The following is a 17,105-nucleotide window of genomic DNA, read 5'->3' as shown; positions in this document are numbered from 1 at the left end:
ACCCAAGAGATTGGAGGGTATTGGTGTAATTTCTTCCTTAAGTGTTTGGTAGAATCTATCTGAGCCTGGTGCTTTTTGTTTTGGAAGGTTAAGTATTGATTCAGTTTCTTTATAGTACTATTCAGATTGTCTGTTTCCACTTGTGTGAGTTTTGGCGGATTATGTCTTTCAAAGAATTAGTCCATTTCATCTAGATTATTAAATTGTGGGCTTAGAGTTGTTCATAGTATTCCTTTATTATTCTTTTGATGTCCACAGAATCTGGAGGGAACTTCCCTCATTTATTTATGATATTTGTAATTTGTGCTCTTTTTTTTCTTATTTGGCCTAGCTAGAGGCTTATTGACTTTGCTGCTGTTTTCAAAGAACCAATTTTTAGTGTGATTGATTTTCTCTATTGATTTTCCATTTTCAATTTTATTCATTCCTGCTCTATTTTTTACTATTTTTCTTCTGCTTACTTTGGATTTAACTTGCTTTTCTTCCTCTAGTAGACACTTAGATGATTGATTTTAGATCTTTCTTCTTTTCATATATGCATATCATGAAATAATATATGAAATATACATGTGTATGAAATAATATATATATCAATATACATATTATTTAATTTCCTTCTGAGCACTACTTTCACTGCATCCACCCTAATTTTGCTAAATTGTAGTTTCATTTTCATTCAGTTCCAGATATTTAAAAATTTCTCCTAAGACTTCTTCATTGACATATGTGTTATTTAAAAGTGTGTTATTCAATCTCCAAGTACTTCGTGATTTTCCAGCTATCATTCTATTTTGGTTTCTGGTTTAATTCCATTATGGTCTGAGAGTACACATTGTATGATTGTCCCACATGATCTTTTTTTTTTTTAAAGATTTTATTTATTTATTTATTTGACAGAGAGAGAGAGACAGTGAGAGAGGGAACACAAGCAGGGGGAGTGGGAGAGGGAGAAGCAGGCCACAGAGCAGGAGCCCTATGTGGGGCTCGGTCCCAGGACCCTGGGATCATGACCTGAGCTGAAGGCAGACGCTTAAGGGACTGAGCCACCTAGGCGTCCCAGATCGGTCTATTTCTTATAGAGGGGTGTTGAAGTCTCCAGCTATGATAGTGGATTCTTTTTTTTTTTTTTTTTTTTTTTTGGTGGGGGCAGTGAGTGTGATTTTCGGTTATATAAAGCTGAGTAAGGGACAGGTGGGGACAGGTAGGGAGAGAAAGATAGGGGCTAGGTGCTCAGGCTCACAGAAATCCCAAAAATGTGGAGGTGTGAGGAAACCAGAGATAAGGGAACAAACCAGACCACCCTGCCCTAGGCATGTGGGGTGGGTGTCTTTTTCATGATAATCACCTGTGACCAACAAAGAATAACCAGACCGTAAAAAGGAAGTAAGCCATTGAAAGTGTTATGACTAGTCCTAGCTCAATGGTGGTATCATTAGAGTTGTTAAAAGGATTTAAGTTCCCTGGTTAGCTTCTATAAAGGACCAACCCTAAAGACCCTCAGTGGCAACCCTGTAGGGACCCCTCTCACTCTTGAGAGTTTTTTCTGTATCTTCACTTAATAAACTTGTATCGCTTTACTCACTCTCCTTTGTCCACAAGATTCATTCTCCACTCAGTGAGACAAGAACCTAGCTCTCCCGCTTCAAAGCAACACACTTTCTTGTAAGCATTCATTTCATTTATAATTGATAATTTTATTTATATGGAGGAAAACTTTGGCTACTCAGAGCACCTCTAGACCTAGAAGTTATTTCTCTTAAATAATAAACTTGAATAAGAAATATCCTGAAACATTTTACATGCTTCTCTGCCTTTTTAAACAAGGTATGCTCATCATTCATGATTTCACCACTTCTTGATGCTGTGTTAAATCTGAACATAAAGTTATTCTACTGATTGATACCTTCAGAAACTGTTGAATGCTGTATAACTGTTGATCCTATATCTCACTACTGCTGGTCCTTATGAATCTATGTTTTTATAACTTTTTTCCAGCCACCTTGATTTTAGACTGTCATTACTCATTTATCAGTGTTGCCAGTATTTTATTTTCAAGTCAGTTATGGACTTCTTAATCAGTGAAACAAGTCTATTAAAGTTAGGAAAGATAGAAGTGGCTTATAAGTGTGGGTCTCTTCTAAGATTAACAGGCTCGAGCTTTAGATAAGGACTTTGCAATTTTCAGTTAGAGAACTTTGTGAGTTCCTGCTTCCTTATTCTGCTTTGGTGGATAGAGTTGTTTGGTAACTACTTTCTAGTTAGGTGAAGTATTTAATAAGGTCTTCTAGAAACTTTAAACATTGTTGCATATGGTTTATAACAAATGCATTAAAATTAATATAAGTAGTTCACTGGTTATGGCCTTAGGTCCAAAGGATTTTGAATACTGCTCTGGAAATGTCTTGCCAAAAAAAACTTTCATTGAACAGTAACAATAAAAACAAACAAATCTGAATAATGCAAACATCTTGCTCTGACTTTGCCTTTGGAAGCCCAGGCTTCCTAGTCATTCTATACAAAGCCTGATTGTCTTCCTGGAAGGCCTGAGGTCCTCATTTACATTTTCCCTCCAGCTTGGTAAACCTGACAGCAAAAAACTTCCACTAGTCCAGTCGTAGTGACATTTTTTAAAGCATGATCTAAACTTCTCAATAATTCTGTGGTGGGAGAGAGGAGAGACTCGAATAAGAAACAGCCCTGGGATCAAAGGATGTTTCTGGTATGAATGTTACTTCCCTTCAACCTGAATGTTTTTAACTAGTCTCAAGGAAACAATGAGAACAGTTTTCTTGGATTCTATGTTGGAAGCTTGTTTTTAATTTACTGCTCTTTATTTCCAGGTGGAGCACCAGTATTCCCACAAATTCACGGTAGTGGTGTTACGTGCCACCAAAGTGACCAAGGGGGCCTTCGGTGACATGCGTAAGTGTCCTTATTTGCTTTTCTGTTGAAAATGAATAATTCACTCTGTAGTTACCCTAGTTCTCTGATAAGTGGGGGGGGGGGGCTGTCCCTCGTTCAGATGTGGTTATCTTTGTCCAGATCTTTAAATGATAACATTTTGAAAAGTTCTCTGATGTCTGATCTCTGTCAGAATAGTGTTTTATCTTGACTTTAGATTAATTGAGAGTACTTGGACTCAGACAGAAATGACTGTCTTAGGACATACAGAGTTTTGGAATTTTTGGAAAGAGCGCTGAGTCAAGAAAAAGATTTCACGCAAGCTGCCTCTGAGGCATGGTGCCTGCGGGGTTTTAAAAAATGCAGTTTCTCTAGTTCTTATGCCTTTGAGTGTTTTTATTATGTGTGGAAATAGCTATAGAAACTGGTGGTAGTGCAGCTGGAAATGACCTGAACCACACAGCCTGAGGATAATGGTGAATTAGCTTGCTGGCAGTATCCCTCTCCACACTTTGAAAAGCTGTTTTCCCGGTTAATCTCCCCACTCAAATGGCTGGGGGTCATGGGAGTAGGAATCCAAGGAAAGATAAGGATTATAATGGACGGATTTGGCAAAGGTTTAGATTATTGTTAAAATATGGGAATAGGCAATTGACCCCTCAGAAGAGGTTTTGGAGAAAGAACGGAGGTTGCAGCTAATGGGTCTGGGAAACAGGAAAGTCTGCCCTGCCGGTACTCAGAGAAGAGAATCTTGGCAGTGAGAGTGCGGAGAAGTCCCAGGCTGAGCCAACAGCGTGTTCAAAGGCGAGAGAGCAGAATGCTTGTGAGGACCTCGAACAGGTCCGGTGTTATTAGAGAACAGAGAGCAAAGGGGAAGGGGGACGAGCACTAATAGGACAAAGTCCAAGATTGCAGTTTCATCAGAAATGCGATGGGGAAAATTTTGGTGGCATTTGACTCACGAGTCACACGATTGGATCTTCATTTAAAAAAAAAGTTTTTTCTGGCCATACTGTGTTACATAGATTGGAAGCAAATGCGGACAATACTTTTTATTTTTAAGAATACAAATAATAGGGGCACCTGGGTGGCTCAGTTGGTTAAGCGACTGCCTTCAGTTCAGGTCATGATCCCAGGGTTCTGGGACTGAGCCCCGCATCGGGCTCCCTGCCCATTGGGGAGCCTGCTTCTCCCTTTCCCTCAGCGGCTCCCCCTGCTTGTGCTCTCTCTCTCTGTGTGTGTGTCAAATAAATAAATAAGATCTTAAAAGAAAAATACAAATAATAATGCAAGAATAAAAATGAGCTTGTTGAAATCATGCTGAAAATGGGCCAATGGAGAAAAGTTAAATACTAAGAAGAAAAAATGCAAGCTCGGTGCTTAAGCCTTCAGTGAATGAAAAAGAGTGTCTGGGGAGTGGGTAGAAATTAGAAGTAAAATGGGAAACGACGTAGACTCTAAGGGTCAGAGTTTTGGATGAGCAGAGATTTTCATGAGAGGTGAGGGAACAAGGACAATTTCTTCAACTTTCATCTGGACCAAGGGGTTATATTCTAAATCTTATCTCCTAATTCTGTCCAAACCATTTAATCCCTCTCTTGTCAGTGTTCTGAAGTGATTCTTATTTTGTGTTTTCTAATCCTTTGCATTTTCATCATTTAAATGATAGTTCACTGGAAGAAAGAGAAGTCACATCAGAAGCCATATTTAAAAACTGGTATATCCCCCATGGCCTGGGGAAAAGGCACAGGCTTTACAACTCAAGAGCTCGACTATTAGAAAAGCTGTTCTTAATTCACCAGAAGCCTGTTGGGAACTTGCCAGGCGTGCAAGTTACTGACCTAATTTGACTTTTAAAAAAATATAGTTTTGTCATATACAAAGCAGCAGCAGCTCCTCCCCGTAGTGCAGGACTCTGTCGAGCAGAGACAGTGGGTATTACTGTGTTAAAGACGAGCCCCACGGCAGTTCCAACTCTCTGCTCTGTGAGTCGCCTTCGGCTGGGATGTATCTGATTTCCTAGCTGCTTCCCCCATAGGCACAGGCACTTGGCCTGTGGTTATTAGAAGTAAGGCGGGGAGACAGTGGTGCAGCAAGTGTCATTTTAATCCTAGATGAGTGACACTGATGATGATACTTACAAATTAACATGAGATATTAACTCGTCTCATGAAACAGGGAACAGGTGCATTTTGAATCCCCCACTGTGTACATAGCACAGGTTAGACCCATGGTGTCTAGAAGTTTCCTTTTGAAAAGCAAGGACCTATGGAAGGAATAGCCACTGGCAATTAGTCACAATAGGAGAAAGGGCAGTATTATGACATTCTGCTAAAATTTTTACTCAGCATTTGTAATTTGATTTTAGTTCACTTGAGTTATTACCTAATTTTTTTGAAGTGAGGGAGGGAATTGTTATCAACCTTTTATATCACTTTATTGAATTTATCTAAAGTCAGGAGGAGATAAGGAAGAACAAGAGAAAGTCTTAAAGAAATGAATTCATTGAGAAGGGTAGCATGAAAAAGTAAAGGGATGATGTACAGTGTCAAGCACTTTATTTTTGAGAAGTTGTAGGAGATTATTACAGTGAGAAAAGGTATTGGCATTCGCTGTCACTTTTCTAAGAGGAATTTTGATCATGTTGTTTGGTGAGCTTGATCAACACAAATTACCAAGTAAACTGAATTTGGGATCCTTGTATACAGAACTTCTTTCAGTATGCACAAGGATAAAGCTATAAGAAATGTCCTAAGGTCCGTGAAGACCACGATAACAGAAACCTACCCTCTTTTCTGTTGTTGATAGTGTCTGCATTTGTTTAGAAGGCAAATTTCCATAAAGTTTTACATGTTGGTAAAGAAGAATGACAGATTACTATTGGGGTTTTTTTTTTGTTTTGTCTGTGTATGTGGGGGCTTTCTCAAGGGTGTCACACAAATCAAATGGTTGATTCCTGGTAAAATACCTATATCCACCTTTTTCTTTTTTGAGATAATACTAAGATTATATCAATTTTTTATTTTGTCCCTTGATAAATCATCCTGTTCTAATTATCTCCACTGAAAAATACTGTATTAAGTTGCTAAAACATCATAATAAAATTAACAGCACCCCATGAACTGTATTTTGAGGGGTCAGAGCTGACATTTTAATCGTAACACTTCACTCATTTCTTTGTTTTTACCTGAGGGCCCCGGGCCAGCCAAGAACAGGCCAACCCCTTCCCAGACCTGGTTGCTAATTTCAGTGTGCTCAACTATATCATTTATACCAGGATCCCAGTGCCAACCCTTCCTTGCCTTCTTTTTCTTTTTTTAAAGATTTATTTCACAGAGAGAGACACAGCGAGGGAGGGAACACAAGCAGGGCGAGTGTGAGGGGGAGAAGCAGGCTCTCCGCTGAGCAGGGAGCCCGACGCAGGGCTCGATCCCAGATCCCCGGGATCATGACCTGAGTGGAAGGCAGACGCTTAACTACTGAGCCACCCAGGCGCCCCCTTCCTTGCCTTCTTATGCTCATGTCCTATGAAGAGGTAGTTTGAAGTTCATATTTGCACCTGACTCACAATAGTCTTATTTTTAAAACAAGTACTTTGCATTAATTTGGCAGTATTAACATAACTCTCACTTTGAAAGGTATAGGAAGTTGTAGTTAGATCTAACACATAGCCAGGGGCATATTAACATTGCACCAGGTGCAAGTGTTGGATGGATGTATATTAAACTTTGTATTCTTTATTGTTCCTTTCCTCTTCTAACAGAAGTTACCTATTTGCAGAATGACTACAGTGACCATAAAAGTTCAGTTGGTGATAGTTTCCTTTGCACGTATGTGAAATGAAAAACACACATCCCTGGCCACAAACCTAATTTTAAAACAGAATGAAATAGCTGGCAAAAAAAAATGTTTTAGCTAACTCACTGAGTTTCTGCTCCTTTTAAAAAGTGTTGGGGAAGGGGAGGGTATGTGCTATGGTGAGCGCTGTGAATTGTGTAAGACTGTTGAATCACAGAGCTGTACCTCTGAAACAAATAATGCAATATATGTTAAAAAAAAATATATAGTAGGAAGGGAAAAATGAAGGGGGGGATATTGGAGGGGGAGACAAACCATGAGAGACTATGGACTCTTTCTCTTTACTGAATTATCATCATCAGCATTAGGGTTTTCAAGAATAGTTGTGGGATGGCAGATGGATCTTCTTTAATATTCAGGAGAATGCAGAGCTTAATTCCAACATTTAAACTTTAAGAAAAAATAAATATACTTGGGAGAATTATGAACTCATTGTATTGAAACCAATTTTTATAAGATTGTATTGCTTAATATCTTAAGGTACTCTTTTAAGGTTTTTTTTAAGAACCTCAAGCTTTTATTTTTCATCATGTCTCTGTGGGTAAATGATGTTTTATTGCAGGTAAACTCATAGCAAGATCTAGACCAAGTTCCTAATTTTTAAACAGCTGTGCCATTTGCAGGTCCAAGGCTGACCTCATCTCCCCATTTAGTGCTTTTCAAACATTAATATCCGTATGAATCACCTCTGATTCAGTAGGTCTAGGAAAGGTCTCCCTCTTTCCCCCAGTCTTCCTCTCCCAAGCAGCAGCCTCGATCCTCTCACCTCTAGAAACACCAAGAGGATTTAGCCTCCTCAAAGTACATGACTCTCAAACACATAGGGTTAATAATTCCCTGGGAAAGGAGCTTAGCACTCAACCTTCCTACTGTACGAGTTTGCCTGAGAGGCAGGGTGTTGGCTGTGTATGTACAGAAACATTATTTAATTTTTTGAGAATCTTCAGCAGCAGCAAAAGCAATGTGGAAATTACTCTGAGAATGTATTATCCCTCTCTGGTAGACATTCTTGAATAGCACAGTGACCAAATCTCTAGGGAGAACACATTTATGAAAGAACATGGTCTCCAGAGGCAAAACACTACTCACCAGTCCTGTGTCCTTGAGCAAATTTTCTCTGTCTTCTTTTTTAATCATAGAGATGTTAGGAGAATTCAAGAAGTTGACTAATGTGAAGTACTCACATGCGTGACCCACAGTATACACTCAATAAGTATTACCTCTTATGGCTAAAATTATTTCAGATCCTAACATCAGAAGACATTTATTTCTTAAATATAATCTCTGTGTGAGCTAAAGAATATTCTTTGGGGATAGTCTGTGCACTGGGATAATTTTCACTTTTTCATCTTGGAGACAAGAAATTTCCATGGTGAATGTGTTGAGCAAATTGCTGGATCCTTCTTTTTTCAGCTTGGAAGAAAGAAATGGTGGAATGGTACTTCCGTTGTCTTTTCTGATACACTTGGGCACAGTTCACTCCTGTGTTCCTCTCACAGCAGTCCAGACTTCTGTTTAACACTTGTCACCTGGGCATCTAATCAAGCATTTGTAAAACTGTGGCCTGTGTGTTACTCACTTTTTAGAAAATCGGTGCTTAGCCTTGAGTCTGGCCTGTTAGATCTCAGAGAATTTTGGATTAATGAATAGAATGCACAAATGTGTGTAATTATACCTTTCTTCTTGGATATTGCTTTCTTTTTGCCTCACTAAAGAGAGAATTTTAAAAATAATTTTAGGGATGCCTGGGTGGTTTAGTCGGTTGAGCATCGGACTCTTGATTTTGACTCAGGTTATGATCTCAGGGTCGTGAGATTGAGCCCCTTGTCAGGCTCCACGTTGGGTGTGGAGCCTGCTTGGGATTCTCTCTCTCTCCCTTTGCCCCTTCCCCCACGCCCCTCTCTAATAATAATTTTATACTCCATCTTTTTTTTTTTAAGACTTTATTTATTTGTTGGAGAGAGAGAAAGAGCACAAGCAGGGGGAGCGGCAGGCAGAGGGAGAAGCAGACTCCCTGCTGAGCAGGGAGCCTGATGCAGGACTCGATCTCAGGACCCTGGGATCATGACCTGAGCCGAAGGCAGAGGATTAACTGACTGAGTCACCCAGGCGCCCCTATACTGTATCTTTTTGTAAATTATAAATACTGCTGCTATTTCTATCCATAGCTACCTAGAATTTTCCTGGGTTTCAATGTACAGACACTTTGTAACACCTTTGGATTAATATAATCAATCTTTTCTTAGATTAGTTATGGTGTTTCAAATATATATATATTTTTTTACAAGTGGTGCTGCTGTTGGCCTATAGCTGCCTGCTACCCTTAAGTATATTTTTCTGCAGTCAGACATTTCCCTAGCATTAGCCCTTAAGTTAATGATGAACATGAGTTTTAGTTTACTAATATTTTTGGAATGTTTTGAGTATCCACCCAAGGTTTTAAAAATTCTATGTATAATGAAATTGTTTCCCAGTGGGATTTTTATGGGAGATAATTTCAAGATGAATAAAATGTTCCAGAACATGCCTGTCTCTGATCTCTTATCTTGTATTTTCTGTAAAGTTGAGAAATAGATTGTTAGGAGGGCACTACTGTTCTTTTTTCATTTCGAATGTCACGTAGTTTATTAAATGGACAAATGTTTTATGAGTACAGTTAGTCCTTTTTATCTTTATCTAAATGTCATAAGATTTTGTGTGTGAGTCTTACATGTATATATTTGTGTGTCTAGGTCTGATGAGTACAGTAAATACTGTCCTATGATATTTTGATAATATTAATTGGTCCTTGGGTGGATCTTTACCACATTTATTCAGTTAGATTAACAGCGATATTGCAGTTGTATATTTGACAGCAATGCTTTCGAGACATAATAAAAGCAGGTTCCCATCAAAATGAAGAGTATGTTCCCAGTACTCATAGGGACACAATCCACATGTTCCCTCTCTTTTTTTTTAAAGACCTATCACTGATGGAGCCTCCTTATTTTTTTTTTATCATATATGTCTTATACTTGAGCTTGTCTTAAAATATGTTTTATATTTTAATGTGTATATATTATATTTTAATGTATATAAAAGTTATATAGTAACATGTATACTTTAACATGTTAATGTTCTACCAAGTGAAGGGAAATCTTCATTCTAAAAACTTTTTAAAAACTGAGTGATATGCAACCTTCTTTTCATGTTAAGTAAATTCTCTTTGCCAAAAATCATATACCACTTCTGTATTGAAAAGTTATGATTAATATCTCATGGAATTAAGTTTAAAAATAGTTCCATGTTTCTTAAATTTCCTCGAAAAAGTATGCGCTTAAACTTTTTGTGTCAAAGAGAATATCTCTGCTGCTCTAAAAATTTAAACATGTGAAAACATTTGTCATTATATTATTTTAGTATATTTCCATATTTTAAAATTTTTCTTAAAAATTAAAAGTATGTAATGTAGAGATTGAAATGACTAGTAAATGAAATGATTAATGAAACTTAGCCAAGGGATAGTCTGGGGATTTTTGTAAATATTACTCCTTAGAAGTATTCTTCCATTGCATCAGTTCCTCCCGATGCATCAGTATATTTTTTATGATCTATTTTAGATAAAATTCTAGACAAAATTATTTTAAGTTAATGTACAAGGTTAATCGAAATCTGCAGATGCAAAATGAAAAAACAACTTTGAACTTTTAACTCTGCAAAAGAAATGTTAAAGAAATATATAACGCGTTGTAAATGTCCATTATTAACATCCTCATTGATAAATGTTGAGCATCTGCTGTTTATACCTCGTACTCACCCAGTGCCTTGAGAAATACAAAAGAAATAAACATAATACGTGTGGTAGATAACTTTACTGAGTGCCTGTCCCATACCCAAGAGGAAGCATGGCTTAGAGATCAGAGCAAGGACTCTGGAAGTAGCTTGCTTGGATTCAACTCTCCCTTTATTTATTAACCCCATGATTTTGGGTAGGTTACTTAGTTTTTCTAGGCCTCAATTTCCTCAGTGGTTAGATGGGCATAATAATTATACCTTCTTCATAGATTTTTTTTTAATGAGGATTAAATAAGATTATAAAGTGTTTAGAAAGGTGCTTGATGAATAGTATACACAATACATGTTAAATAAATAAACAAAAATGCTAAGGAGAGTTCTTAGAACTTAACATCATACTTCATTTATTCAGTTTAGTAACATGAGAAGATATGTGCTGTTTTTATTTTAATTTTAAAGATACAAACATTTTTAAAAAGACATTAAATAATCTAAAATCACACGGCTGTTAGGTTTTATGGCTAGAACTTAAACTTATCTCACTCTGATGCATACTTATATGGTAGCTTTGCCTTTGAGCTATTTGTGGTCTGGATGAAGAGATGAAATAGATATGAATAACTCTGGAAAACCAGCCCAAGAAGGTATGCACTCAGTAATTGTGTGTTTAGGCTATATGATGTTACTGTTGAAAAGTGTTGGCAGTAAGCTTCCCAGAAGACTTCATAGCTTGAGTGGAGATTGAGATAGGTTTTATAACTAAGTAGAATTTTAATATGTTATTATTAAATAATTTTGACATTTCAGGTTACAAAAAATCATAAAAGGTTTTAAACATGGGACATAGTATGTATACTATACATTATTAGGGAATCTGGCCATTTTTTTAATGGTTTATGCCAATGAATAAATGTGAGGTAGCAGGGATAATGCCTTGTTTGAGTACAGCCGTTCTAGACAGGGGTGGGGGGCCAATTTTGCTGCACAGGGTACACTGGGCCATAATATCTAGTGACATTCTTAATTGTCACAGTTAGGGGATCCTACTGGCATCTCGTGTGTAGAGGCCAGGGAGCATCGCAGAGCAATGATCCGACCCAAAATGTCAGTAGCGTCAGGTTGAGAACTCCTTTTTTTAATGAACTAAGAATTGTTCTTGTGTAGAGTAGAATGCGTATTTACCGCTAAATCCATATAGCTAACATTAACCATATAAATTAATGTTTTATAATACTACATAAGAATTTTTGGAGAATTACTCTCTCTCCAACCTGAACAGATGCCAAGAAACATTCCTAGATGCTAAACTTTTAAAAACATTCCAAACATAGATAACTGATAACAAAGGTATTTTTTTGTTTCCTTCCAAAAAGATATCACGGAGATTTAAGTAAAAAGGTAATGCAAGTAGCAACAAACATTTCAGTTCTGTTCTAGATTGACATTTTGCTTGCTTTGGGTTGTTTTGAATTGACCTTTCTCTGTTTTCTCATGAATATCAGCATTCTTTACAGTAAGTTTCGTTTTGTTTTTTACCATATGCCTGATGGTAGCCCGCTTCATTAATGTACTGAGTCAGTTGTTAGTTCAAGCTGTACACAAGTCAAGCTGACACAAGTCAGTTGTGTGTAGATGTTACTGGGCTTTCTTCCTGGCGTCCAGTCGGCTGATGCTACATTCGGATAGTTTCGTGTCCTTTTGCAAAAGGAAACCTGTGACCCAAGAAAGCGCTTTCATAGATCTGAGGCTGTGAGAAAAAGAAAAATGAAAAAAATAGGGAAAGTTGAAATTGGAGACTCTGCCTGATCAAGGGATTCAAAAATAGTGTTAATAAAACTGCTTTGTAATTTCCAATGATGGAAAGGTATTGTATGATGATCTGAGTTCCCAGACGATGCTGCTGCTGTCGTAAGGGCTTTGCTTCTCTCTCTCCAGTGTATCTGGAATCACTGCCGAAGTTCTGTGCCACGAAACCACACTGAATTCGCTAACTTTTCCAGCTTCTGCATTTCCAGCAATTTGCAGGGACTGCCCTTCAGCATCTAAAAGCATCACAATTCCAACTCTGAGCCTGTTGTGGAGGAAGCAGGGGCTGCTCTCTACAAACAGGTCCCTTGACATTCTCCTCTGTTCCTTGGAGTTATTAAGGGGGGCAAGATGGGATTCAAAGGTTTATTATTATAGTTGCATTTAGAACTTGAAAATAAAGGTTAAATGCAAATGCACTTGGAAGAAATGACTGGCATTGACTTCTGTACAAATGAATGAGATGAGACAGAGCTCCAGGAAGGTTGAGACATACTAGGCAAGGGTAGAGAGAAGTTAGAGAGGGAAGATTGTTGGGCCTAAAGTAAAGGTCACCCCTTCTGCAGTGTTGCTCAGATTTAGTCCATCATCCATTACTTCAGTAATATTTATGTGTTCCTATAAGGTTTCAGACTTTATACTAGACTCTTAGACATAGTAGTGAATAGGAAGGATGTGGTTCCTGCCATCATGGAGCTTATAGTTTACTAGAGGCAAAAATAGGTAAGAGTTATCAGTGTTGGTATATTTGAAAGAGCAAGGAATTTGGCTTCAGAAAGACTAGGCTAAAATCCGGTCTCTGAATGACCATGCTCAGCTTACTAAATGCCTCTGAGTCTCTGCTTCCTCACCTACATAACTGGGAGAATAATACCTAAATCAGCAAGTTGAAACTTGATGTGGAATATTTTTATTTTATGCATATGTATATAGATGTTGCCTCTAGGGTTTACAGTGATTTATAGTGGCCAATTTTACTTGATAAGAAAACAGAACAACTAGTTGACGAGGGATGTATGAACTGGATAAGGGAAAAATAGAACAGCTCATTCCACTCATGCTTTATGTGTACAGTATTTGAACTCTTGAAAATTCTTAGGACAAGGGCACAACTTAATACTGTTTGTTATCAGCTAAAATGTCAAAAAGAAAGCATAAGGATATGCACAAGTAGAAGAGAAGCCATGTTTTCTTACTCAGAACAGATGCTTCTGCCCTCAGTGTGACTGTATGGAATGTTCAAAATGTATGGATTCCAGAGATGCCTCGTGGCCTAAATGTGGACCCTTGAGGGTGATGCTGCTGTGCATGGTGGAGGAGGGTCACTGACTGGAGGGAGAACCTGGGGTCCAGTGGGGGGGCGGCTCTGCAGCCCTTTCTCACCATGCGTAGGCCCGCCCTCGCAGCCCTAGTCAGGGAAGGACAAGAGTGTGTCTCACAAAGACAGTCGCGGCATTATGGTGGAGGCATCACGAAGAGTGGTTTGAATGTGGGGCAAATAAGCAACTACGAGATTATGTGAAGAGTCCAGGTGAGAGGTATTGCTTAATTGAACTTGGGCGGTGATATTTTGAGTTGGCCTGAGGAAACAGAAGTGATGACCACGTGAGAGGTGGAATAGGTAAGGCAGACGGGACACAGGAGCCGTGAGGAAAAGAGAACAATTCTCGTGTTTCCCACTCTGACGGCTGGGAGTGATGGATCCATGAAGTAAATTCGGAAAGTTGGGAAAAATAACAAGTTTTTACTTAGAGGTTTTTGGTTTATTTTGCTTTATTTTTCTTTTGTCTTGTGGATAAGGAAAGAAAGATGAAAAGAAAATAAATTTGTTTTGTACATGTTGAGTTTGAGGTATTTTCAAGGCATTCAAAAACAGACTCAAAATCTCAAAGGAGAGAGGGGCTCAGAGATGTAGATTGGGGAGAATGTCCTATTTCTGTGACAACTAGAGCCAAGAGAGGATTCAACGACTTCCAGAATTGACTCAGAATGGTTAAAAAAAAGATGGAAGCCTTTAAAAATGTATTACTCTGCAGAAGGATTTATATGGACGTGGGATTAAGGATCTGCCGTGTTTATACCACCTCCTTCTTGCAACCTTGAGGGAGTGAATGGATGCATCATGACTGCCATTTAAACCTTGAAGATGATCAGCTTTAAAGGATCTGAGATTAATCAAACTGCAGAGTTCATGTGTGCCACATGATCTGAGAGGTACACACATATTGAGTGTGTTTTTTAAGACTATGTAAATAAGGGATAATTCCTTAACAGGTTGGTTTTGACTACATGCACATTCGTTTTTTTTTTTAAGGGGTTCACTTCATCTTGAAGGACTCTTCTGAAGGATTTGTAAGACATATGACACGAAAGCCCACAAGTTAGTGTGAGCTGAGGGGGAAAATGGTAGAGAAAGATATACTGAGGGAACATTTACAGAACTAGGTAGGAAATGACAAGCAATCATAGATTTTATTTGCACAAAGGGTATTGCATTGAGAAAAAGCTTGTTGAATTCTATACTGAAGCTATGATACGGGCATGATGGTTGCCAGGAACTTGGGGAGTGGGAGGTGGGAATAAGAAATGTCGGTCAAAGGATACAAACTTCCAGTTATAAGATGAATAAGTTCTGGGGATCTAATTACAACATGGTGATCATAGTTAACAATACTGTATTATATATTTGGAAGTTGCTAAGAAAGTAGATCTTCAATGTTTTCATCACAAAAAGAAATGGTATTTGTATGAGATGATAGAGGTCTTAACTACCCCTACTGTGATAATCACTTGGCAACATGTGTATCAGATTATCATGTTGTACACCTCATATCTCAATAAAGCCAAGAAAAAAGTTACAATAGGGAGAATAATTGATTATGTAAAAGAACAAGGTGGAGCACAATGGGTCGGAATTTTACAAGATGATGGGAATAGAAGCAGTAAGTATAGACTACATTTTTTAAAAAAGATTTATTTATTTATTTGAGAGAGAACAAGAACATAGCAGGAGGGGGAGAGGGAGAGGGAGAGAGACAATCTCAAGTAGACTCCCAACTGAGCATGGAGTCTGATGTGGGACTCGATTTCCGGATCTTGAGATCATGACCCGAGCCAAAACCAAGAGTTGGATGCTTATCTGACTGTTACCACCCAGGTGCCCCAGTATAGACTACACTTATTTTTCTAAACTCTTTGCTGAGGATAGGAGAGATCTTGAGGAATTGGCAAAATTAATGAAATTTTGTTTATTTTGTTATGGATCAATATTTCTTTATAGGTTGAGAAGATGTGACCAGGGCAAAGCAAATAATTACAGATTAAATTTGGGCTAGGGATGAATGAGAAATAGAAGAGGTAGAGAACAGTATGAAATTGAGAGGAGAGGGTATAGAGATGTTTTCTTCTAAGACCTAAAGGAAGAACTTAAGTATGAAAAAATACATTTTCTAATTATAAATATTGCTTTATGATTGTGAGGTGTGTGGAAGAGAACTTGAATGAGTACATCTAATCCTCTTGTTTTGTTTTCCCGGTGAAGGATGAGTCTGAGTTGTGTCCTCGGATGAGGAGTAGTGGTAGGTGGGTGGGTGGGTAGGTGACTTGAGAAATGCAGTAAATTTCTGGACAGTCATGTGAAGAGTGGAAATAAAAGGAATAGGGATTAGTATATGTTGGGTCAAGTTAATGACTCAGTGGTCATTGGACTATGCTGAAGTAACTAACAGCAGAGCATTCATTTCCCCTAAGTGCAACTTAGAAACCACAGATTAAATTAATTTTTAAAATGTCTGAAGGATTGAAAAGCCACTGGTCAACTGGGATTTTAAGGACCAGTATCCCAGAGAAGTCACTGAAGTAGGCCCAGCATTCTGCAAGCCATTTCCCCCCTCAATCCACTGCTGGATCTAGGTGATTTGGGGGGTAACGGGGAGACAGGGATGTGGAAAGTAGCCAAGCAGTGAAGAAGCAGATAATGCAAGAGAGCTTTGGCAATCTCGAAGGACATGGGACACAAAAGCTGCACTACAGAACCAAGCCGATTAGAATTTGAGGGGCAATATCTCTGAGAGAAGGGAAGCCCATGGAAGCTGAAAGACAGTGCCTTTACCATGTGCACTGGCCAAAGTCTTAATCTGTGCAGGGCAACAGGCTGAGAAGCAAACATAAAATCCCCGCAAAACAAAGCAGAGGTATTGGCAGCCTCATGGTGCTAAGAGGGAAAAAAACTGGGGATCAGAACTACACCACACGTACTGTATTCTTGGATTTGTTTTCATGTGGCCACTTGAAAATGTCTTTAATGGCTGGAAAGAAACGGAAGTGAATTACTGGATTGTGCTTAATATAGTCCGTGGCAGAATAACTCTATGACAGAATGTCAGTAAGCCTATTGATTTCTCAGTGCCAAAATGTTTCTACTTTTCTGTGGGTGTTATTTACATCATTGTTGTTAAGTCGATTCTAATAATACATACTTTAAACCATGTTTTTCAAATTTGTGTACATAAGAATCACCTGGTCAAGTTGTTAAAAATGCAGATTTCTAAGCCTGTGCTCTGACTGAAGATGCAAGGTGTTTGCATTTTTGACGCTCCAGATGATTCTGTGAAGATACTTTAGAGGACTGCATTTTGAGAAACCCACTTTAAGCTCACCATCAGCAGTAACAGCTCTTTGGAAAGTGATATTTTGACTGTGAATTTGGGAGAACTATTCCTTTGGGGATTTTTTAAATGCTGTTTATTACAAGCATTATAACAGGT

General features: G+C 38.3%; 1 protein-coding gene and 1 pseudogene across 4 annotated transcripts in view; one reads left to right on the top strand and one right to left on the bottom strand.

Annotated features, from left to right (window-relative positions):
- LOC141374014 (mitochondrial import inner membrane translocase subunit Tim9 pseudogene) overlaps nt 1–17,105 on the bottom strand; it is a 781,319-nt pseudogene that overhangs the window by 483,113 nt on the left and 281,101 nt on the right.
- The window catches only part of PLA2G4A (phospholipase A2 group IVA), a 165,749-nt gene that overhangs the window by 45,761 nt on the left and 102,883 nt on the right, over nt 1–17,105 (top strand). For 3 of the 4 annotated variants that reach the window (XM_073900074.1, XM_073900072.1, XM_025877816.2), the window contains one exon: nt 2,841–2,922. Coding sequence is in view for 3 of the 4 variants with exons in the window: in XM_025877816.2 (XP_025733601.1) it covers nt 2,841–2,922 (82 nt within the window). In the remaining variant the exon portion in view is untranslated. Of the gene's footprint in view, nt 1–2,652; nt 2,720–2,840; nt 2,923–17,105 lie in introns of those variants that run through there. The other variant, XM_073900071.1, reaches the window with a different exon arrangement.

This window comes from Callorhinus ursinus, unplaced genomic scaffold (genome assembly GCF_003265705.2).
Source record: "Callorhinus ursinus isolate GAN/ISIS: 27379988/994484 unplaced genomic scaffold, GSC_fseal_2.0 scaffold13, whole genome shotgun sequence".
Taxonomy (NCBI): domain Eukaryota; kingdom Metazoa; phylum Chordata; class Mammalia; order Carnivora; family Otariidae; genus Callorhinus; species Callorhinus ursinus.
The sequence above is the reverse complement of the archived record's forward strand: the minus strand, read 5'-3'. Positions and strand labels throughout refer to the sequence as shown.